The 24990-nt window shown below is 48.4% G+C and overlaps 1 protein-coding gene and 1 long non-coding RNA gene across 3 annotated transcripts; one reads left to right on the top strand and one right to left on the bottom strand.

Moving 5' to 3' along the window:
* The first annotated feature begins 6448 nt into the window (after window positions 1-6448).
* Window positions 6449-7593, top strand: LOC125537981. Of its 2 annotated transcripts, none has more exons than XM_048701297.1 (2): window positions 6449-6752; window positions 6982-7593. In XM_048701297.1, the coding sequence occupies exon 2, from the start codon at window positions 7006-7008 to the stop codon at window positions 7369-7371; it is 366 nt and encodes a 121-aa protein (XP_048557254.1). In that variant the 5' UTR covers window positions 6449-6752; window positions 6982-7005; the 3' UTR covers window positions 7372-7593. The 2 variants fall into 2 exon arrangements, with proteins under 2 accessions (XP_048557254.1, XP_048557255.1); XM_048701298.1 differs by having other exon boundaries at window positions 6619-6752; window positions 6988-7593.
* Window positions 7594-15914: 8321 nt separating this feature from the next.
* LOC125537980 lies at window positions 15915-19786 on the bottom strand. Its single transcript, XR_007296151.1, has 2 exons — window positions 19172-19786; window positions 15915-16201 (listed from the first exon to the last, which is right to left on the bottom strand). It is a non-coding gene; the product is annotated as an uncharacterized LOC125537980 (long non-coding RNA).
* Window positions 19787-24990: the final 5204 nt, after the last annotated feature.

The raw sequence follows: 24990 nt of genomic DNA, 5'->3' as shown, positions 1-24990 counted from the left end.
TTTTCAATTTGGAATGTTATGCATTAGATCATCATTGCATATCATATTTTATTGCATTTCATTTCGCAATCCTCGAAATTCTAAGTAACTCAAGGACCCTCAGAGAGAGTTGGGGATTTCACCGTTTTCATATTTGAATTTTATCAAATACCGAAACGAGGATCATTTGTTTTATTATTTTTCTCTCCGAAAATATTTCATCTTAAAATATATGAGCGGAGATAATATGACTTCTCCAAAATAAATTAAATATTGGAGGAAAAATATTAAAATCAAATATTTGATTTTATTCGGATTCCATTGCTATTTTATTTGAATTAGGAAAAATACGCGTTTTTCAAAATTGCATTATAGGCCCAAATAAATGTTCACCTTGTCCCGCATAATTTTAGAGGACGGAGAAATTTATTTTGGGATTTTTGGAGTCCGTTTAGTATTCTTTTTCTTTGTTTTTCTGCGCGTCGAAATTATTCAAAAAAAAAGGGAACCGACCTACGGGCCGTATCCGGCCCGGACTCCTCCCCACGCCCCCCTTATAAGCTGGCCCCCTGCCCCGCAGCCCACCGCCGCCGCCAGCCCACCCCGCGCCCAAACCCTAGCGCGCCACCGCCTCCGCCGCCGCCGCCACCGACCGCCCAATCTCGTCGCCGTTGACCGTCGTTGATCGGTCGGTTTTCTTCGATTAAAACCCTAGTTTTTTATTTTCCGGTTTATTTCGTTAGATCGGTCTTTCCGTCGGTTTGTTTATTTTGCGGACGTTCGTCCGTTCGTTCGTTTCAACGAACGTCGTTCACCCGTTAGTCACAGACAGCGAACGTTCGTTCGTTAGCCTGTTCGTCAGTTTTTCTTTTTCTTGGGTTTTTTTCATGATTATTTTCGATCGTGATTTCTGATCCGATTTTTGTTTTAGTTTATCTTTTCGCTTGTTTGTCGGAATCAGGCGATTCAAGCGCCTGGATCTTCGTATCGAAGCCCTCTTTCTGTTTAACCAACTTGAACAAGATTTTGAAACTGTAAAATTTGACTTTAGTCCAGATTAGTAATCAGATCTTGTTTCTTTTGCCGTTTGAGTTTCGTTGCTCCGTTTGATTTGATTTTTTTGTAAACCGGAGTTCTTAAGTTGAACTTTCTAGTTAGATCTTCTTATTTGAGTTTTACCCATGCATCTTTGCTTGATTGCTTATGTATGCTATTGTTTGTTTGTGATAGAACACCCGGAGTGCGAAGCATGCTACTACGAGTCTCTAAGTTTTGCGGATCATCAGCAAGGCAAGTAACACATTGATCATATTCTTTTCATTCCCAGTTTTTATGCATTAGTATCAACCCTCACACATTGCATGAGTAGGATCTCTTAACATGTGGGTTTGGGAAGTAGATGATGTGGTAGAACCTATTACCTGTTTTATTATCAAACCCTGGGAGTTACTTCTACGTTACGCCTATATTGTTATGCTCGTAGACGTGGATTGGGTTTGAGTGTATCCATGACAGATGTGAGATTGTTAATTAATGGTTCAACTTAAGGTGGCAACTTTAATACACATCTGGGTGGATTGCTTGTTTGGGCACCTGGGGATATACCAGTGTTGTCCTAGGAGATCCCGGGGATATACCGTGTGATCCTCCTACGGTCCGCCACACAGGCTCAAAGGGATCATGAGATTTTTCATGCTAGAAACTTCCGTGTGCAGCCACAAGCCATTATGGGCTCTGGCATAGTTGAGTATGTTGTGTGACCTCTTTCAGTGGTGGGCTAGCAGATGTAGAGGGAAAGTAGGTGTAACTGTCCACCCGAAGTAAAGAGTTAATGCTTCTGAAAGACTGTGTCTCGGTCATCCGTTTCTCAAACACCGTATAGTGCGAGAAATCTAACGGAGGAGATCGAGTCTTGTGGGGAAAAGTGTGCAAACCTCTGCAGAGTGTACACACTAATCATGGTTAGCCGTGTCCCCGGTTATGGACATCTTGAGTATCTAGTACTTGGATTATCCTACTGTATCTCATCACTCTAATTTAATTTATTGGGTTGATAATTATTTTTAATTGGGATTGAGATGGGGGTACCATTCTCAATGATGTTTCAACTACCATGATAGTTAAAATAAAATTTATTCCTTTGTTGTAGGGAAAAATTTGCTTTTCGCAAAAACATATAACCATAGAGCCTCCACCAGCCATATATGCATGTAGTGATAGCATTATTCTGTTCATTGCTCTACTGTGTTATATTGCCAGCATATTCCATGTGCTGACCCGTTTTCGGGCTGCAACGTATTATGTTGCAGACTTTTCAGACGACGAGTAAGGGTGCGATAGGTCGTTTGTCATGCACTCAGCTATGTCGTTGGAGTTGATGGACTCACTTTATCTTCCAAGTCTTCCACTGTTATCGTATTAGATGGCCTTAAGCCATATTTATTGTAATAAGTTCTCTCTTGAGACATTCGTTGTAATAAGCGTGTGATTGCCACTCTGTTATAAATCATTCGAGTACAGTGTGTATCAGCATTGCCGATCCAGGGATGACACTGAAACACAGAGGCTTGACCATTTGAGGTCAGGTCGCTACATGCCTGAGCTCCACAAAGCCGAATTCACGAAGCTAAGCTAGGTCGTAGTGCAAAAAAGCAAAGCTAGGGAAACCGAGCTCTGGGAAACGGAAAAGTGAGAGTTGCATGTATTTACAGCCATTTTGCCACCATCTAGGAAAAGGCTTCAGCCAACCACCCAGTCCTCCTGAATCGGTACTGCACATCTCTCCCAAATCAGCAGCCCTCCCTGAAACATCTCTCCCTCTCGAACCCTAGGAAAGGCTCGGCACCGCCGATCCCGCCGGCACGTCCCGCTACCCCCATCGCTGGTCAGATTCACTCCTCCACCGACAGATCGGGCCATCTCAGGCTCTTTCCCTCTGGATCCCATCCTGTTAATGCCTGAGATGTCGCCGCCAGCCAGGAGCAGCGAGCCCATCGCAAGGAGGAGCTCCCTTCGACGCCATTGACGCCCGAGAAAGCTTGCCCAAGCAAGGAGCAGCATCTCCACATCATGCAACCCAGCCCGTTTAACCCTCTATTTCGGCCTTTGCATAGACATCTCCCCAACTGTGCTGCCTCTAGCTGGCCCAAACCAGCGCCCAACAGGCCAGTAGCCTCCCATCTGGGCTGCAGCGTTGGGAGAAGTTGAGGTCGCTGCCAAACATTTTTTTATCGCTAGGTGAAGCGGGAAGCTGGTTGGAGAAGTTGAATTTGCAGAGTTGGTGGAGTTGGGAGAGGTTCTGCCCTAAGTAGCCGCTACAGATGTTGCACGCAAGCCCAAAGTTCGTCCCCATGCACATGGAAAATACTGACAGTGACACCATAGGCTACCATGTGGCGAGTTCACCGTCGCCGACGTTTGTCCTCGACAACCTACGATGTCAGGCGGTGAAGGAGATGATGGTTGTCGTGTGTGTGAAACACAACACCAAGGATAAGTGATGCACCCTTTCTTGGTTCGATGAGGGGCGAAGAGATGCACGAATCCTACCTCTAGGACATGAAGATTTTTACACAACTTCGGCTGCTAAGAAGCATAATACCCTAGGTCCTGCTTGTCTTTCTCATTGGATATGGTGAACAAGGTTCACAAGTGTTGGTTTCCGTAGCTGGGGCTAGGAAACGATGTTGGTGCAGTGTGTGGGAACTAGCTGGGAGCCTGGAACTATTAAGTGCCCAACCCTGATCTAAGTAGTCTGGGCCTCCTTTTATAGTCATAAGGGTTTGCCACATCGGCTACAAAGTAGTAAATAAGGTGGTTGCATAGTGGAGTACCTAACATAGTAACTGTGAGAGGCACATGGCGACGAGGCGCGTAGTCGGGAGCATACGCATGTCCCATCGGGGCAGCTTTGTTGACTTCGCGCCCGTCACTATTGTACGCCCTGCCAAGTAGCACCCATGTCGCAGTGAGCCACCATGCATGCGACTTGCCTTCCAAGGGAAGCCGCACATGCGAGACAGCGCGCCTTGGGCTACGATTGGATGTTGCAGGTCTAGGCCACTGTAGGTCTGAGCAGTCCTATCGCCGCGCCCGCCATCGACTGGTCGTTGGCGGGTCCTCGGGCATCCATGGGAGGCAAGTGACGGGGGGCATGCCCCTGGAAGTAGCTCCTCACCGGGTAGATCTTGGCCTTGACATCGTCGGTGATGTCAAAGGGTTTTCACCCCAAGTGTGATGGTCTTGCTAGTGAGAGTCTTCACAAGGATCTAGATCTTGAGGTAGTTCCTTAACGTGGATTGGCGTACCACCGTGTTGTTGCCGGGCAGGATGGCGGTGCTGATTCCTTTTGGATGTTGTAGGTTGTCGGGCGCGGACATCCTCGAACTACCCATGGTAGTGAGGCGGGCACGCTAGCGCTGATGATAGGCTTTCGTAGGCTTAGTTCTTGACAAAGATTTGCATGCCACCTCGGGAGGGGCATGGATTTGTAGTTCATGGGCGGCGAGCCCGTGCGCACCCGTAGACGGGGCTGACGCGACCCATGTGAGACAAATCCGTGGGACCCCCAGGCATCATGGGACGACAATGGTAAACTGGATCTTGGCACTCGCGGTTGAGGTTCGACGGGTGCTCGTGGAGGAGCAATCCCTTGTGTTCATCTGACCGGCCAGTGAGTGGCAACCTAGGATGACGTCCGTGTTGATGTTAGTTAACTTGGACGCCTCATATGAGTAATGCAAGGGCTTGGGCATTAGTAGCGCGATGGTGCTGCAGCTAGTTATTGTGTGTGTGTGGGGGGGGGGCTCGGCAACCGCAACAAGGAGATCAAGTGGTGCGGCGACACATTTGCATGTGCGTTGGCGTATCTGCATGCGCAACAATGGTGGTTCCGTGTGGCATGGTGGTCACTCGCTGGCGGCGCAAAGGAGATTTTCCTTTGGTGTGAAGGCAATGCCCATCGCACGAGATGGTTTGTGGCACCAGCAGCAGCGTCTGGCGCTGGTGAATTTGGGGCACGTCAGCGGTTCCTCACCGACATCTAGCACCGACGCAGTGACTCCAACAATATGGTGTATGTTGCAGTATAACTCACGCTGGTGTTGAGTGGCAGCAGCCAGATATGCACAGAGACATTGGCACCCTCCCGGCGAACATGGTGGTGGTCTAGGGTGTGAAGACACCCCACCAATCTGTTATTGCCTTTTTGGCCTGGCGTGGAGTACTGCAGATACAAGATGTTGACTTAAACACCGTTTCATGTTCTGATGAAAACTCTTGCACTTACCATTATTGGTTTTGCTCAGCATCGACGAAATTGTACCTTTATCTTGTTAAAGGCTTGTCTATTTGTTGTTGTGTTGGTTTTCATTGGTTGGTCTTAACAAGCAGGCTGAAAATCCTTGTCCAACTGACGTGACGACGGTGATACAAGAATGTTTATCTTTTTTTAAGTGGTTGTTTTTATTTATACGCTGCTTAATACTCCCTCCATTCACGAATATAAGATATTCTATCTTTTTTTCGAAATTTAATGTACATAGACACATTTTAGTGCGTTTGCTACTCATTTCAATATGTATAAAGTACAAAAACATCTTGTAGTTTGTGAATGGAAGGAGTAATTAACAAAAACAATTAGATGCATCTCGCTGATGCAAAGGCCGGGGATTCAACCTCCTGTCAAAAAAGAATACTTACTGTGATACTCTCACGTAAGTCTAGTACTGAGCCTGGCACGTGTCAGATTCCGTAGCGTGGAAGGTATAGCCAACAGGGCCGGGGCGAGCGCGACGGACGTGCTGCGAGGTGAGCGAGCGACGCGCCGACTTGAAGTAGGCGCGGTGTGCTAGAGAAGTGTCCGATCTAATTGGAGCCACCACCACGCAAGGATGTGATAACGATCGGCCCAATCATCCTCAAAAACTGATATATGTCAGGATGTCACGATCGATCGACCATGCTGTAGGCCCGTAGCACGCCCGGTGAGAAACTGGAGAATCGTTTACCCTTGGCGGTCGGCGGCTCCGCCGTGTCGGACTCTCGGTTCCTTTTGTTTTGCTCCTTTGGCCTCGGGTGGTTGGGCTGCTCGTTGCCATGCGTCGCCGTTCCGTGTTCCGTCCGACTACCCGCGCGCGTCGGCACGGTCCAGACCCCTAACGTGGCATAGCAAACGTAGCGCCGCGCTGCATACCTGCCGCCGCGCCCATGTGTCGTGAACTCGAGGCGAGTGGGCAGACGCCTCTCGCGCACCCACGCCATGACCGATGGATGCTGCCATGCTGGGTACTGTATGTAGGTAGGACGTCACGAGTACTCGAGTCGAGTGCTATCCATTAACGCAGAAAAAGAAAAAGAAAAAGAAAAAGTCCAGTGGCAGTAGGTTGCTGCGCGCGCGCTCTAGCCGCGACGGAGTAGTCTGTGGGCGCCCCGGATTTGGCGCGGCGGCGCCGCTCCAATCTCGTTGGCTCATCGTGACGGGAGCCCACAGGTGTCCCGGAATTATGCGCAACCGCCGGCGTTCGCTTGTCCCTGCGTGCGAGATCTCGTTCCCATCCGAATCCGACCGAGACGGTGGGTGGGGCCGTCGGGGCAGTGGGCGGGGCCCACGGTTTCGGGGCCCGGGAGGAATCCCGGGCAGCTGCCCGCGGGCAGGCCTTGCCCGTATAAAGCGAGGGGTATTCGCCGGGGCAACGCAGTTTGCCGCTCTCGGCACCTCCTCTCGCCCCGGCAGCTGCTCTGCTCTGCTTCCCTCCCCTCTTGCAGATTTCTAGGTAGAGTGACTCTGCTGCTAATCTCAAGTTCTTTCTGTTCTTCTTCTGCTGCTTTCTAGTGTTATTTTCACCTGTATGTGCGCTAACACGCAACTGATTACCACCAACCATCCTCCTTGTTGGGTTGTTGATTAGTACTCCTAATGAACCCTCGATCTAAATCTCGGGTTATTTGGAAATCGGAACGAATCATGTATTTACTCGAGCGTTAAATTCAATGCCTATGCAGAAACAGGAAACACAGGGGGCAGAAATGGCTTCCAACTACGTGGACACCACGGGGGAGGAGGGGAGGTTCCACGCCCACGGCCACCACAGCAACAGCACCACGCCGACCGGCGAGGCCGCGTCGCCCAAGAATACGCGGAGGAGGTGGCCCGGGTCGGCGTCGGCGCCGTCCGGCGCAGGCCACGGACCCGCTTCCAAATGCGTCTGTGCGCCGGCCACCCACGCGGGGTCCTTCAAGTGCCGTTTCCATCGTACCAACTCCCAGGGCCACGGCCACGGCCAGGCCCAGGGAAGCCGTCCTTCTTCGCCTCCTTCACCGGCCGCGGCCAACGCGGTGCCGCGGCACCCGGCCTCACCATCCTCCTCATCCGGCACCGTCGCGACCCAGTGACGCAGCCCAAGCATCGGGCTCGAGAATCAAGAACGCCCGATGATGAAGAGAGAAGGAAAGATCATATACATGTCATAAGAAAGGGAGTTTATTTACTGCTCCTTCGATGTATTGTGTCGATTGAAGAACTCTTGTTTTCTCTCTCTCTCCCACCCCGTCTTTTGTTGGGATCTCCCTTGAATCGAATGGACTTTCCTCTTCATGGAAGGAAATTATCCTGCTTGCCTGCTTCTCCCCACCCTTCATCTGAGATGGACCATATGGGTCAGAGGATTTCGAGTTCGTGTGGTGTTCTCTTGTGATTATCATTTCAGTTAAATCCATGCTTCTTGCAAGATTTAAGATCTTATGATGGGCTCAGTAATTTTTTTCAGTAGGGGCCATGAGTTGGAGGAGCATCTCTTAGCACGAACAGATTTGCTAATGCAAATGAGCCAACCAGATAGAACAGGGTACTTTTCTTTTCTTGTGAAACGTATGACAGGGTACCAAACCCCTGAGATCTCAGATTTCTTGGATCGTGAAAAGTAGCAGTCACAGACACAGGTCTGGTACTATTTACCATGGTGCTTCCGCGTCTTTTGGTGGTTGCGTTCACTTCACTGCCAGCCCATTCTGGTGCTGTCTTGATTAAGCGTTTGTTTATATTATCATGTGAATGATTTGTCATCGCTGTATGATCATGTGGTACTGCCACAACATTCGGACGAACCTTGCAAAGATTCGTCCAGGTGTAATTAAATTATATCGATCTGGCTATTTCGTAGGCAATCAAGATCTTTTTTGACATGTAGACGATCAAGAAATAATTGTTTCTAAATTGCTGCTAATCGTTACCGATCTAAACATGAGATTTGCGTGAGTACATACTGTCAATATTCAAGGTAATAACAATATCAAACTCGAGTAAGCGATCAGACTCCACCGTATGCTATTTTCCCATTCTTAATTCAATTCATGTACCTGCACCAATTTCCTCACCAGCACCCACGTTCTTCAGTCGGTGAGGTGAGTTAGTACCTGAACCAGAACGAATAATCTAGTCAGATGCTTGCAAAACTGTAGTGACAACGATAAGATGGTTGGTATGTCATGGCCCATAATCGCTTTCAGTTCTCTTCTTTTTAGCAAGCCGCTCTCAGTTTATAGGCCCTACAGTCATGTTGTGTCAACATGGTATGCAATTTTTACAAATATATTTTGTACATAAGTGATTCCAAAACTATAATTCTAGGACGACGTTAGCTGGCGAAGGTGAACCTTCGACAGGAAGGGTGACATATGTGAACGATTTTGTGGCAGTTTTAGTTGTGAACAAGTGGCGAGGTGTGTCATTCTCTTATGCCACATGGCAGTTTCTTGGTGAGGAGGCAATTTTCATTTAAAAACTGTCATCGTTTCATCTCGCCTAACAACTAAAAACGCCAGCAAATAACGTTCGCTTGCCACCCCCTCCCAGCTGACTTTGCCCGGTAATTCTAAAACTATTATAGGGAGCGATATGTCCGTTGTTTTAATTTAACATGCACATATATATATATATATATATATATATATATATATAGATCATTTTCAATTTAAGCATATATATTAAACATGCATATATAGATCAATATCAATTTAAGCATATATATTTAAATAGTTGCATGAGATGCAAGCTATGGACAGCAGATTGGTGTGAGGGATGGCTGGCAGTGGGGCGGTATCACATCACATATAGCTATTAAGGTTGTGGAAAAATGGTGACGACAACACATATGTGACTTCGATGGTGCTGCTATTCAAGCATGGTCTCAACCTTTGGGGTGAAAGTCTAGGTCTGAACCAAGTTGGTTAGAGCATCTACACTTGAAATTGACAAATTCACCCCTCTATACGCCCGAGAGAGTGTCGGCAGACGGCACTGGTCGGCCTCTCATATATTGCACCTCACATCCACATACCTTGGATACCGATCCTCAAATCCATGCGATCCATGAAGGTCGATCATACGATACAAATTATCTGAGTTCAACAGTTCGAAACCAAGTAAAGCAAATCATAGTCCAATAAACCGGACATGCCAAAATGAAATCAATGTCCGAGCATGACAAATGGCTTCGGATCACTGGCCGGATGCCTACTCCTGGCGGAATGTGTCCTGCTCGTCCTGCTCACCTGCATCCGGGCCTCATGATCCGTTGTCCCTGCTGCCGCCGCCGTTGCCGCCTTGTACTCCCTGCGGTCGCCGATAGAGGGTTTCGTCCGCCAACATGATCTTCGCATCCTCTGCTTCTCGTGTGAGTTACAACCTCTCCTTCTCAAGCTCTATCTCGCCAAATGTCTTGGCCTTCTCGAGTTCCCATTTGACCGCCGTCTCCAGCTTCTCCAACTCGATCTTCACCCTCTCAATTTCGAGCTTCTTCTCTGCCCTCTTCCGGTCCCACTTCATCATCTCCTTTTGCGCATCCTGAAGGAAATATGCCCTAGAGGCAAGAATAAAGTTGTTATTTATATTTTCTTATATCATCATAAATGTTTATTATTCATGCTAGAATTATATTAACCGGAAACTTAGTACATGTGTGAATACATAGACAAACAGAGTGTCCCTAGTATGCCTCTACTTGACTAGCTCGTTAATCAAAGATGGTTAAGTTTCCTAGCCATGGACAAAGAGTTGCCATTTGATAAGCGGGATCACATCATTAGAGAATGATGTGATTGACTTGACCCATCCGTTAGCTTAGCACGATGATCGTTACAGTTTCATTGCTACTGCTTTCTTCATGACTTATACATGTTCCTCGGACTATGAGATTATGCAACTCCCGAATACCGGAGGAACACCTTGTGTGCTATGAAACGTCACAACGTAACTGGGTGATTATAAAGATGCTCTACAGGTGTCTCCGATGGTGTTTGTTGAGTTGGCATAGATCGATATTAGGATTTGTCACTCCATGTATCGGAGAGGTATCTCTGAGCCCTCTCGATAATGCACATCACTATGAGCCTTGCAGGCAATGTGAATAATGAGTTACTCACGGGATGATGCATTACGGAACGAGTAAAGAGACTTGCCGATGACGAGATTGAACTAGGTATGATGATACCGACGATCGAATCTCGGGCAAGTAACATACCGATGACAAAGGGAACAACATATGTTGTTATGCGGTTTGACCGATAAAGATCTTCGTAGAATATGTAAGAACCAATATGAGCATCCAGGTTCCGGTATTGGTTATTGACCGAAGATGTGTCTCGGTCATGTCTACATAGTTCTCGAACCTGTAGGGACCGCACGCTTAATGTTCGATGACGATTTGTATTATGAGTTTATGTGATTTGATGACCGAAGGTTGTTTGGAGTCCCGGATGAGATCACAGACGTGATGAGGAGTCTCAAAATGGTCGAGACATAGAGATGGATATATTGGAAGGTTATGTTTGGACACCGGAATGGTTTCAGATAGGTTCGGGCATTTTTCAGAGTACCGGGGGGTTACCGAAACCCCCCAGGGGATTAATGGGCCGCAATGAGCCTTAGTGGAGAAGAGAGAGGGCGGCCAGAGGTGGTGCCCCCCGTTGCCCAGTCCGAATTGGACAAGGGGAGGGGGCGGCGCCCCCTCCTTCCTTCTCTTCTCTCCTCTTTCCCTTCTTCTCCTACTTGGACTAGGAAGGGGGGGGGGGGCGAATCCTACTTGGACTAGGAGTCCAAGTAGGCCTAGTCCAAGTAGGACTCCCTCCATGGCGCTCCCCCTCCTAGGGCCGGCCTCCTCTCCTCCACCCTTTATATACGTGGGGAGGGGGCACCCCAAAGACACACAAGTTGATCTTTTAGCCGTGTGCGGTGCCCCCCTCCACAATTACACATCTCGGTCACATCGTTGTAGTGCTTAGGCGAAGCCATGCGTCGGTAACTTCATCATCACCGTCGCCACGCCGTCGTGCTGACGAAACTCTCCCTCAGGGTCAATTGGATCAAGAGTTTGAGGGATGTCACCGAGCTAAACGTGTGCAGATCGCGGAGGTGTCGTGTGTTCGATACTTGATCGGTTGTATCGCTAAGACGTTCGACTACATCAACCACGTTACTAAACGCTTCCGCTTTCGGTCTACGAGGGTACATAGACACACTCTCCCCTCTTGTTGCTATGCATCTCCTAGATAGATCTCGCATGATCGTAGGTGAAAATTTTGAAATACCGCGTTCCCCAACAGTGGCATCCGAGCCAGGTCTATGCGTAGATGTTATATGCACGAGTAGAACACAAAGAGTTGTGGGCGATAATAGTCATATTTCTTACCAGCATGTCATACTTTGATTCGGCGGTATTGTTGGATGAAGCGGCCCAGACCGACATTACATGACCGCTTTCATGAGACTGGTTCTACCACCGTGCTTCGCACACATGTGGCTAGTGGGTATCTTTTTCTCCAGCTTTAGTTGAATCGAGTTTGACTATGCCCGGTTCTTGTTGAAGGTTAAAACAACACACTTGACGAAAAATCGTTGTGGTGTTTGATGCGTAGGTAAGAACAGTTCTTACTAGAAGCCCGTAGTAGCCACGTAAAACTTGCAACAACAAAGTAGAGGACGTCTAACTTGTTTTTGCAGGGCATGTTGTGATGTGATATGGTCAAGACGTGATGATATATAAATTGTTGTATGAGATGATCATGTTTTGTAAAAGTTATCGGCAACTGGCAGGAGCCATATGGTCATTGGTTTATTGTATGAAATGCAATCGTCATATAATTGCTTTACATTATCTCTAAGCGGTAGCGATAGTCGTAGAAGCAATAGTTGGCGAGATGACAACGATGCTACGATGGAGATCAAGGTATCAAGTCAGTGATGATGGTGATCATGACGGTGCTTTAGAGATGGAGATCAAAGGCATAAGATGATGATGGCCATATCATGTCACTTATATTGATTGCATGTGATGTTTATCTTTTATGCATCTTATGTTGCTTAGTACGTCGGTAGCATTATAAGATGATCTCTCACTAAATTTTAAGGTATAAGTGTTCTCCCTGAGTATGCACTGTTGCTACAGTTCGTCATGCCGAGACACCACATGATGATCGAGTGTGATAAGCTCTACGTTCACATATAACGGGTGCAAGGCAGTTTTGCACAAGCAGAATACTCAGGTTAAACTTGACGAGCCTAGCACATGCAGATATGGCCTCGGAACACTGAGACCGAAAGGTCGAGCGTGAATCATATAGTAGATATGATCAACATAGTGATGTTCACCATTGAAAACTACTCCATCTCACGTGATGATCGGACATGGTTTAGTTGATATGGATCACGTGATCACTTAGTACCTGATTGTAACACCCCCAGTGTCATGCTACAGTAAGCCACTGTGATTAAAGCAGATTGTTTTGTTAAACAGCGCTTGATCAACTTCAATTCAAATATCATTTGAAATTCCACTTTGAAAAGAAATTCTATTTTGCAAGTGAAAAATGGAGTTGCACCAAAGTTGCTGCAAAATAGTTCATCATTTAGCCAAAATTCCATAACATTTAATTGTTAAGGAAAACAACAACACCTAAGAGCTAAGATGGACTGTAGCAATTATTACAATGCAATTTCAGCATTTTAAAGTGTTATTTTATGTGTGAAAAATGCAAATGGATTCCTATGGCCTCCAAACCTTTTTGTGGCACTGCCTAAAAATGCAAACTATTTAATAGGCTAAGTCCCATATTTTTCTCAGCTCTTTTGGTTACCCTAAATAATCATTTTTCTATCTCTATTTAAAAAAAGAAAAAAAGAGAAAGGAAGAACCCCCCCGGGCCTCTCGGTCCAGCTGGCAGCCGGGCACGGCCCATCGCGGCCCAACCCCGCAGCCCACCTCCACGGTCGTCGTCCTCCTTCCCTGTTCATCCGACCGGGGCTCCTCCCGCGCGTCCCCGCCACACCACGTCATCGGCGTTTCCATGGAGGGGATAAGAACGACGTGACCCTCCCCCTCGCACAAATATCTCCCTCTCCCCTCCCGATCCGATCTAGATTGGGCCAAACCCAGTGCCCCGACGCCAATCGCCGTCGTCGGACGTGTCCCCGACTCCAAGCCGAGCCGCCCCGTTGCCGGACCTCCTTCCCGCCATTGCCTCCTCGCCCTTCCTTCGTCGCGCGTCGCCCGCGGGAGGCCTATGCCTCGCCTCGCCGACCAATGTCGACGATCGCCTCCCGGCTCCTTTCCGAGCCAACTTTTGCACAACTACAGGGCCCCGGTGAGGCCTCGTCCGCCCTCGCTCCGCTCCACTATGCTCTGGTCGCCGTAGGTCGCCTCACCGCACGCGTCGCTACCAACCATCCCACCGTGCCTTCGCGCCGCGCCCGTCGCGATGCCACGCGTTGTTGCCCCCAATGCTGCGCTGCTCTGCTTGTGACGCGGCTGCTATTGCGTGCGCCCACCGCCGCACTCGACGGCGTGCATCCCAGCCACGCCGCCCGCGCGAGCCCCGTCGGAGCCACCCGCGCCCTGCCGCTCGCCTGGCCGCACTCGTCCACTGACCGCCGCCCCTACCTCGCGCCGACTCCGCCCATTGGCTACTGCTGCAGCAGCTGCCGTACCCCGCTTGCGCCGCTCGCTTGCCTAGCGTCGTCGCCCGCCGCCCGTGCCCGCCTGCCGCGCTGCTCCACAGCGCTCGCTGCTCCCCCCTGCTGCAGCTCTCCGGCCTCCCCGCGACGCCCAAGCCGCGCCCGCTTGTCTCCCTCGCGCCTAGCTGGCCATGGCCGCGCCCGGGGCCTCTTCCCCTATCGCGTGGTCGGCCCGGCGCCGCCGCTCGCCAGCGCTGGCCGGTCCTTCCCCCTACCTCGCCCCGCCACAACGGCCTCGCCATGCGCCCGGGCGTGCTTCGCCTTGCACGCGCCCATCGGGCGCCGATGCACCCGTTAGCACCGCCCGCTTGGCCCCAGTGGCCCACTGGCATATGTGCCCCACGCCAAAAAAAATTGATTAAAAAATATATATATAATTAATTAATTAACTTAATCAAATTGGTTTAATTAAGTTTAATCAGAATTAATTAAATTAATCTAATTAACCTGCTTAATTAACCTAATTACCTAGTTAGTTAATTAAACATGTATTTAGTTTAAACAGTCAATGACAGGGGGCCCCACTCCTGTTGACCAGTCAAACGTTGACTGGTCAACTAGGACCCCTGGTCCACCTGTCAGCCTCTGGTACACTTCTGTGTACGCAGAGATGGGTGCATCTAGCATTTTACCATTTATTTTCGAATTAATAATAATTTTAGTAAATCTTTTAAATCTTTAAAAAATCATAGAAATTAATCTATAACTCGGATGAAAAAGTTTTATACATGAAAGTTGCTCAGAACAACGAGACAAATCCGAATACGCAGTCCGTTCGTCTGCCACATGCCCCTAGCATAGTGAACATGCAACTTTCCCCCTTCATTTCATCTGTCCAAAAATGCCAAATTTCAGGAAAACATTCCAGGCTGAATTCCCCCTTCGCCAATATCGTGTAGCACCGCGTTAGAACACCCCTGTGCCGCTTGTTGTCTTGTCATGCATCTGTTCGCTTTGTATTTATTGTGTCTTCCCCCTCTTCTCTCCGGTAGACCCCGAGACCGCTGCTGATGCCCCTGTGATCGACTACGTCGACGACGACACTTCTTCTTTTTCAGCAGAGCTTCCAGGCAAGCAAACCCCCCTTGAGCATTCCGATATCGCCCATTTCTTTCCCTCTCATGCTTGCATTAGAACTGCTACTGCTTTCTGTATGATCCTACTCTGATGCATAGCCTGTTGTTGCTACCTGCTTTCATACCTTACCCGCTTATCCTAAACTGCTTAGTATAGGATGGTTAGTGATCCATCAGTGACCCCCACCTTGTCCCAGTTGCCCCGCTTTATGTTCGATGACTCGATCAACGTGATCGACGTCCAGGCCCCGACACCGCACATCACCCCCCTAGTTGTACGACTATAGAGTTACTATCGAGTGCTGAGGGTGGAACCTCTTACATCACTCCTGATGAGATCTCTGTAGTGTAGCTATATGGTCAAGGTCATCGAGGGTGATTTCCTCCTTAACCACTTCCGTTACGGCTCTATCGTGCAACTCGTCAAATGTGAACCTCGAGGGTGGATCCTCTTACATTCACCTTGATGATAACATCGAGTGGAATTCACCGAGGGTGATTCCTCGGGTTTTTCCCTTGGTGTTAGACACACAATTACTATGGTTACTATGACTTTGCACTGAGCCATGTTACTAAAGACGGGTCGACCCTGAGGGGTACCCGCGTGAGCTTAATAGCGAGTGATGTGGAGTCGGGTTGACTTGGAAGGTACCCGCGAGATACTTACGAGGCGTGGCCGGGAATTCTTAGCCCTTGCCGCAAGTACTCGAGATGGGGTGACGGGGTCACATCGATCGTGAGTCTCTGCTCGTGTGACGCCCTCGATTTAATCGTACACTATCATACACGCAAATGTGTACGATCAAGATCAAGGACTCACAGGAAGATATCACAACACAACTCTAGACACAAACTAAATTAATACAAGCTTTATATTACAAGCCAGGGGCCTCGAGGGCTCGAATACATAAGCTCGAAAACACAAGAGTCAGCAGAAGCAACAATATCTGAGTACAGACATGAGTTAAACAAGATTTCCTTAAGAAGACTAGCACAAAAGCAATAATGGTCGAAAAGGCAAGGCCTCCTGCCTGGGAGCCTCCTAACTACTCCTAGTCATCGGCGGTCTTCACGTAGTAGTAGGCATCCTCCGGCTAGTAGTAGTCATCAGTGGCGTCGTCTGGCTCCTGGGCTCCGTCATCTGGTCGCAACAATCGGGTATGGGGGAAATAAGTAGCAAAGCAACCGTGAGTACTCATCCAAAGTACTCGCAAGACTTACATCAGATCTAAACTAAGTATGCATCTGTATCAAAGGAATGGGTTGTATCTGTGGACTAAACTGCAGAATGCCAGAAGGGAAGGGGAAAGCCTAGCCTATCGAAGACTAGCATCTTCTGGAAACCACCATCTAGCAACAACAGGAGGGAGTAGAGTAGCATAAAGTAAAGTAGCAGTAGTGTTATCAACCTCGGCCAGAGATCCTTTCTCGACTCCCTGCGAGAAAGCAATCCCAGAGCCATACTATCCAGTTATTATCTCATATCCAAGTCTCACCATAATCCATTTCTCATCACAAGTATGCAGTTCTAGTTGTGTCGATCGGGATACAACTCCAAGTGTCCGTTACCGTAGGACAGGCTATCGATAGATGTTTTCTTCCCTGCAGGGGTGCACCAACTTACCCACCACGCTCGATTAACTCCGGCCGGACACACTTTCCTGGGTCATGCCCGGCCTCGGCCAAACAATACGCCGCAACCCGACCTAGGCTTAATAGAGAGGCCAGCACGCCGGTCTAAACCTATGCCCCCAGGGGTCATGGGCCATCTCCCCAGGAACTCCTGCATGTTGCGTACGCGGCCGGTGAGCAGACCTAGCTACCTCCTTCAACAAGATAGGAGCTTACACAGTCCAACCCGGTGCACGCCGCTCAGTCGCTGACGTCTATTAAGCTTCGGCTGATGTATACGACGCAGAAAACCCATACTATGCCCACGTGATGGTTAGTGCTATCAGGCCAGAGGCCCCTCGGATCAAATATCCAAATCATAGTGGATTAGGAACGTGCGGTAACAAGCAGAGACTCACGAAAGATGTGACCCCGTTGCCCCGTCTCGAGGACTTGCGGCAAGGGCTAGGAATGCCCGGCCACGCCTCGTAATTATCTCGCGGACACCCTCCAGGCCAACCCGTCTCCACATCACTCGCAATTAAGCTCGCGCGGGTACCCTCCAGGGCCGACCCGTCTTTCCAAGTAACAGTGGTAAAGTCCAAGTATCCGTGTGTCCAAACATCAAGGGGAAAAACCCGAGGAATCACCCCCGATGAATTTCACTATATGTAATCATCAAGGTGAACGTAAGAGGAATCACCCTCGAGGTTCACACTTGAGGGGTTGCACGACAGAGCCGTATCGAAAGCGGTTAAGGAGGAAAATCACCCTCGATGACCACGACCGAATAGCTACACTACAGGTTAACAACCGAAGTGCTGAAGAGGTCTCACCCTCGGCACTCGATAGTAACCCAGTAGTGTCGAGCAACTAAGGGGAAGTAATGTGCGGTGTCGGGGCCTGGTCTTCAATCACGTAGATCAAGTCGTCGATGATGAAGCAGGGGCAACAAGGACAAGGTGGGGGTCACTGGTGGATCACTAACCAACCTATACTAAGCAGTTTAGGATAAGCAGGTAAGGTACAACAGCAGGTACAAAAGCAGGCTATGCATCAGAATAGGAGCAAACAATAACAGTAGCAAAATCTAATGCAAGCATGAGAGAATGGAATGGGCGATATCGGGATGATCGAAAGGGGGGCTTGCCTGGTTGCTCTGGCAAGGAGGGGTCGTCATCGACGTAGTCGATCACAGGGGCATCATCGGTCTCGGGGTCTACCGGAGAGAAGAGGGGGAAGAAACAGTAAATATAAAGCAAACATAGCATCACAAAGCATAACGTGGCAATATGCTGTGCCGGATGTGACCTAACGTATGGCTACACGATATAGGTGAAGGGGGAATCCAACCGGGAATGTAATCCCGGTTCTGGACCTGTGTCACACAGATGACCAGAGGGGGAATGTTCCATGTTCGGATAGGTAGAGGCATCTGACAGGTAAACGGACCACGTTTTTGGATTCGCCTCGTCGTTTTGAGCAACTTTCATGTATAAAACTTTTTCATCCGAGTTACTGATTATTTTATATTAATTTTCTAAGTTGTAGGCATTTTTTTAAAAGTCTTGGAACTATTTTTTATCTCGAAATTCTCCAGAAAAGGCTGGGTGCACCCGGTGCACTGCACCAAGGGTGCACCAGAGGGGCTGACAGTGGGGTCAGTCAGCTGCTGACTCAACAATTGACTGGTCAAAGGTTGACTGGTCAGCGGGTCCAGTGGGACCCGCATGTCATTGACTTAGGGCTAGTTAACCGATTTTATTAAAAATTAACAGATTTATTTAGAGGCCCTGGGCCTGCTATCAGTGGAGGGTTAGGGGTTAAATAAGTGGGGGTTAGCACCTAAACTAACTAGCCGGGACCACCCGCTGGTTAACCAGCGCGCGCCGGCGGTGGCGTACAGAGGCGACGGGGATCGTCGGGCGCGCGGCTCCGGTGACCATTTGGTCAGCCGAGAGCGGCTACGGGGAGAGGGCAACGACGCGCGTCGAGGAGAGGCCGCCTTGGGTGCGGGCATGGCCGGAGGTGGTCTACGGTGGCGCTGGCGTCGATGCCAGAGGCGCGACGAGCGAAGCAGGGCGCGGGGACAGGGGACTCGGCTGGCGCAGGGGGGCGTGTGTGCGGGCGAGGCGAAGTGCGGGCTGAGGTGCGGCGGCTGCGCTGACCGTAGTGGCAGCAGCAGAGCAGTATAGCAGCGGCGGGGCGTGGCCAGGAGCGGGCTCGCGCGGGCGGGGCGGCAGGTGAGCGCGACGGGATCCGTTCGGTACGGCGCAGACAGCTGCGGGGCGCGCTAGGGCGCGGGCGGAGTGCGCGCGTGGCTCGACTGGGCGCGAGGCAGTGGGTGCGGGAGCGAGGGTGTGAGGGAGGCCACGGTCGCGCGGGACCAGCAGCGTGGGTAGCAGAGCTCCGTCCATGGCGGGCTGCGCGAGCATACGGGGGAGGCGACCAGCGCGGGCACGGTGAGCTACGGTAAGGCGGACGAGGGGCGGAACCTCACCAACGTTGCTGAGAAGGCCCGGGGAGGACTTGCCGGAGTGGACGACGGCTATGAGCGGCGACGGCCGGGGTCGGGGAGGAGCTCGATCCCGAGGCTGTGGTGGCGTCGGGCTCGATCCAGAGGGCGGAGAGGAAGTAGAGGAAGTAGTTGGAGCGGTCGGGCTCGTCGGAGAGGCACTCGGGGCTCGGTGGTCGTGCTAAGACACGGCCATGGCGGCAGCGACGACGGGTGCTCGTGAGGGAGGAAGAAAGCGGGCGAGGGAGAGAGCGAGGGGATACTAGGGCAGGCTAGGGTTAGCGGGAGGGTCAAGTAGGCGTCGGAGAGTGGCGGATGGCCGCCCCGTGGCCGATCTGAGCCGTGGACGTCGCACGGGCGTCCACCGCGCTCTGATGAACAGAGGTAGGGGAAAACCCCAAATGGGCTGGGCCGTGGCACTGTAGAACTAGAGGCCCAGCCCCACAGTAGCGTTTAGGCCTTTACTATTTCTTCTTTTCTGTTTTAGCTTTTATTTATTAACATAGAGAAAAAGGGAATTATTTGGCCAACTATTTCACTTAGGAAAATTTGGGAGGTGTCCCATTAAATCCCTGGTGATTATAGACAGCGCCAAAAATATTTTTGAGACCAGAGGAATTCATTTGGTATTTTCCATAAATAGGATAGCATTTAAAAATACTGAATTGGTGCTATTATAATTGCTAATGCTCATCTTTGCAAAAAAGTGATGTTGTGTTCCTTAACAGATAATTGTTATGGAATTTTTGACAAATGATGAACATTTTTCCAGCAACTTCAAACTTCACTTGCAAATTGAATTTGATTCCAAAGTGAAATTTCAAATGAGATTTGAACCAAAGGTGATTAAGCATTGTTTGGAAAAATGATTAGCTTAATCACAGAGGGTTACTGTAGCATGACACTGGGGGTGTTACAGCTCGTTACCGCGCGTTCCTAATCCACTACGATTTGGATATTTGATCCGAGGGGCCTCTGGCCTGATAGCACTAACCATCACGTGGGCATAGTATGGGCGTTCTGCGTCGTATACATCAGCCGAGGCTTAATAGACGACAGCGACTGAGCGGCGCGCGCCGGGTTGGACTGCGTAAGCTCCTGCCTTGTTGAAGGAGGTAGCTAGGTCTGCTCACCGGCCGCATACGCAACGTGCAGGAGTCCCCGGGGAGATGGCCCATGACCCCTGGGGGCATAGGTTTAGTCCGGCGTGCTGACCTCTCTATTAAGCCTAGGTCGGGTTGCGGCGTATTGTTTGGCCGAGGCCGGGCATGACCCAGGAAAGTGTGTCCGGCCGGAGTTAATCGAGCGTGGTGGGTAAGATGGTGCACCCCTGCAGGGAAGAAAACATCTATCGATAGCCTGTCCTATGGTAACGGACACTTGGAGTTGTATCCCGGTCGATACAACTAGAACTGGATACTTGTGATGAGAAATGGATTGTGATGAGACTTGGATATGAGATGATAACTGGATAGTATGGCTCTGGGATTGCTTTCTCGCAGGGAGTCGAGAAAGGATCTCTGGACGAGGTTAATAACACTTCTACTACTTTACTTTATGCTACTCTACTCCCTCCTGTTGCTGCAAGATGGTGGTTTCCAGAAGATGCTAGTCTTTGATAGGCTAGGCTTTCCCCTTCCCTTCTGGCATTCTGCAGTTTAGTCCACAGATACAACCCATTCCTTTGATACAGATGCATACTTAGTTTAGATCTGATGTAAGTCTTGCGAGTTCTTTGGATGAGTACTCACGGTTGCTTTGCTACTTCTTTTCCCCCATACCCGATTGTTGTGACCAGATGACGGATCCCAGGAGCCAGACGACGCCACTGATGACTACTACTACCCGGAGGATGCCTACTACTACGTGACGACCGCTGACGACTTGGAGTAGTTAGGAGGCTCCCAGGCAGGAGGCCTTGCCTTTTCGATCATTGCTGCTTTTGTGCTAGCCTTCTTAAGGCAAACTTGTTTAACTTATGTCTGTACTCAGATATTGTTGCTTCCGCTGACTCGTCTATGATCGAGCTCTTGTATTCGAGCTTTCGAGGCCCCTGGCTTGTAATATGATGCTTGTATGATTTATTTTATTTGTAGAGTTGTGTTGTGATATCTTCCCGTGAGTCCCTGATCTTGATTGTACACGTTTGCGTGTATGATTAGTGTACGGTCAAATCGGGGGCGTCATAAGTTGGTATCAGAGCCGACTGCCTGTAGGTAGCCCCCTTTCCAACTCCTTGGCCGAAGTTGAGTCTAGTCACTGAAAAACTTTTGCTAACATTGGCTGTGTGTCTTATGGGCCCACACCGCCATTTGGTGGTATTAGGATATTTTATTCCTCGTCTATACTCTGGGACTCTGATCTCTCGTCTATTCGGGTTAAACATTTTACTAACTCTGACATTAGGTTCTCGTACCCACTTCCTCTCGGAGAGCCCCGACATTACCGGTGATCGCTTGCTTGGCCAGAAGATTCTGCAGATACTCCTCGATGTTTCTCGAGACCCTGTGTCCACTGCCTTGCAGTTCCTGACCACCGATAATCCCCGTGAATAACATCCTTGCCGCTTGTACCTTCATACCCAGTTGCTCCTGTTATTTCAAGATGTACTCTCCGTTGTTCCGAGAATCCTTGTGCCTTCTGCTTTGCAGCTTCTTTTTGCACTAAGGATAATTCACTTAACCGGGTTCCGCTCATGCCCAGTTGTTCATATGCTTTTTAAAATACTTGTAAATACTATCCGACCTTCCGAGAATCCTCTTCAAACTACTGCTCTGCAAATACTTGTCTGTTTGCATTATGGATGCTTTCCATATGTTTAGCAATATTAATTAGTATCCTTCGGCACCATCATTTTGATCCTATCGATTCAACATGTGTGTGAAAGCACGTGATCATCAGTTGATCCTTCTAAATTATCTTTCTGGCTCAGACGTCATTTTGAACATGAGCTGGTTCTCGGCCAATCTATTTGTCATCGATTGTGCCCCTAGGTCTATTCTACTTATCCATCCTGGATCAGAGCATCTGCTTGTGATCCTTCGTTTTGGAAATCATAATTCCTTTGTTATCTAAGCATTGAATTATTCAGATGTTCTACAATCCGATGCCTTTGCATTCTTTCTTCCTCTGATTGAGTACCGATACTCACATCAGCTCCATTTTGGACCGGTAGGCCCATTGCTGGGTTATTATCCGATAGTATCCTTAACATTCAAAATTCTTGTGAGTTATTCCCAGGATACATAATGTCTTTGACAATTTGTATCCTCTGCTTTTGTCAAACATGCTCTACCTTCCGAGCTTGTGTTATTTACTCTTGGAGTTTGTGGTATATATTTCTAAGATGCCCCTATGGGTTAAACCTATGCCATCCCTAATCCGTGTGAACCCGAGAGTTTTCAGGAGTCATACTCTTCTGGCGTTTTGCCAGATATAATTTCAACACCACGACTTCATCGAAAACAAGAAGTGAATGAATGGTTATGCATTGAAGAAGTGGGAGTCGACCTTGAACTTTGTGTTCATGCCCATGGACCTGATGTGGAGCTTATCATGTAAGCTTCTTGTAATAATAACTATTTCCTTGATATAATATCATGTGGTACCGGTGAATTGATCCTTCGCAACCGTGGTTCCGACCATGATTTTTCTCCTTTGGTCCCATTTCTTGGACAAGTTAAATCACTTGTCTTCTGCAGGATAATACGCCTGCCAAACCTCTATTATGATCTACCTTCGAGTATTACCCCTGGTATTCCGAGGATACCATGCCATTGCACTACATCTTATGAACTTTTGATGGAGTACTACCTTACCCCTGTCTTTGTCACTTCATGGGTTCTGGGTTGTTTGTCAACCGAGAACACCGATAAGTGAATCGATTACGCACTCCGATTCAATAACTCTAAGCTATTTCCGTTGCTTACGAGTTTAATAATCCTTCCAGTCATTCCTAGCCAGATCGGATATATCCCTATCATGCTAAATTTTAACTGTGCTACCTGGTCCTTCTTTCCCGAGCACAATTTCCGACGATGAGCTAAGCTTACATCGATCTTCCTCATCATATCTTTTCGCCTTGAACAACAAGCTTGAATCCGAGCTTGTGTCGTATACGTGGTTCCAATAGCCTTTGCTTCATCATTCATTTTTCTTGATCTCGTTGCTGCTCGATGGCATCTTCATAAAGCCTCTCGACAAATGCGTCGTGATTAACATCAACATTTTGACTTCCGTTGAGATGACAATTGAATTCATGGTGAGAAATACCATCCTTGACCTTCAATGATTTGAATTATCATTCACAACCCCTTGTATTCTTTCCAACACATGTTTGATCATGTCTTGGTTATACCTTGCACTCCTTGCTATTCCTGCAATTGTTCCTTGAGTTTTTCCTGTGATCTTCAACTCCAACCCCTACTTGGAACACAATGTTAATGCTACCTCGAAGCATGACTGAGGTATTCCAAATATCAACAAGAACATTGGAAGCACATTGTTGATTGTTTCTTGATCTATTATCCAAACACCGTTGTATGGGTAATATCATGATTCTTCCCTCGCCCCCTTCATCTAAATGCTTTTGAACTTAATGTCATATCTTGTATATCCTACTCCGGTTCCCCTTGGGAAGGATATACTCCCAATCCTTGTGTGTAAACACATTTTTCCTTTCCAATGTTCTGATTAATCTAATGATCACCTTTTATTTTCCATTGTTTTGTTTAACCTTTCTTATGGTTTATGAGATCCAAGCAATAATATTTCCCTACTTATGTAAACACCTCAATGTACAACTCTGTCAGTAAAGACCCTGTTACTATTGTTGTTGACATTCCGGTAGCCACCGATGGATGAGAACTTTGCCTATTGGCCTGCCTTGTTCAACGAGCAGGAAAATGGTTCTCTTCATCCCTCGCCCTTGGTACCAACGTTGTTGCCAACATAACTGACATACTATCCTCTGACATGCCTTGCTATCATAACCATGCAAAATGTCAGCCCCCTTTCTACCTTTAACCCAGATGGTGGGCCCATAACCCACAGTTCCACAGGATCGCAACCTGACTCTCCTTGTTTTCAAAGTTATCCCTCGCACTTGGCTTCATATGTAATTCACGAGCCACCTTCCTTGTGATCTGTTCTGATATCAGACGCAATACTTATTCCCATTGCTCTGAAACCCTTTCACCCTCTGTTTCAGGCAACGAACGACTGCCTACCCGCTTGAAACATCTTATTGCACCTTCTTGCCTTGCTCTCGATGTCTTTCTTAAATTTCAACTCGAGAGATGCCTCCATGCCATGCTCACTTAGGTACCCCCAGGTACCTATCTTGTGTTGAGCTCCATCCTTCCTGAGTCTTCCCCCTTACTCCACCCCCCTTAAATCTCGGGACGAGATTTTTTTAGTGGAGGAGATTTGTAACACCCCCAGTGTCATGCTATAGTAAGCCATTGTGATTAAAGCAGATTGTTTTGCTAAACAGTGCTTGATCAACTTCAATTCAAATATCATTTGAAATTCCACTTTGAAAAGAAATTCTATTTTGCAAGTGAAAAATGGAGTTGCACCAAAGTTGCTGCAAAATAGTTCATCATTTAGCCAAAATTCTATAACATTTAATTGTTAAGGAAAACAACAACACCTAAGAGCTAAGATGGACTGTAGCAATTATTACAATGCAATTTCAGCATTTTAAAGTGCTATTTTATGTGTGAAAAATGCAAATGGATTCCTATGGCCTCCAAACCTTTTTCTGGCACTGCTAAAAATGCAAACTATTCTAATAGGCTAAG

This window comes from Triticum urartu, chromosome 2 (genome assembly GCF_003073215.2).
Source record: "Triticum urartu cultivar G1812 chromosome 2, Tu2.1, whole genome shotgun sequence".
NCBI classification, from domain to species: Eukaryota; Viridiplantae; Streptophyta; class Magnoliopsida; order Poales; family Poaceae; genus Triticum; species Triticum urartu.
This window is presented reverse-complemented; position numbering and strand designations above follow the sequence as displayed.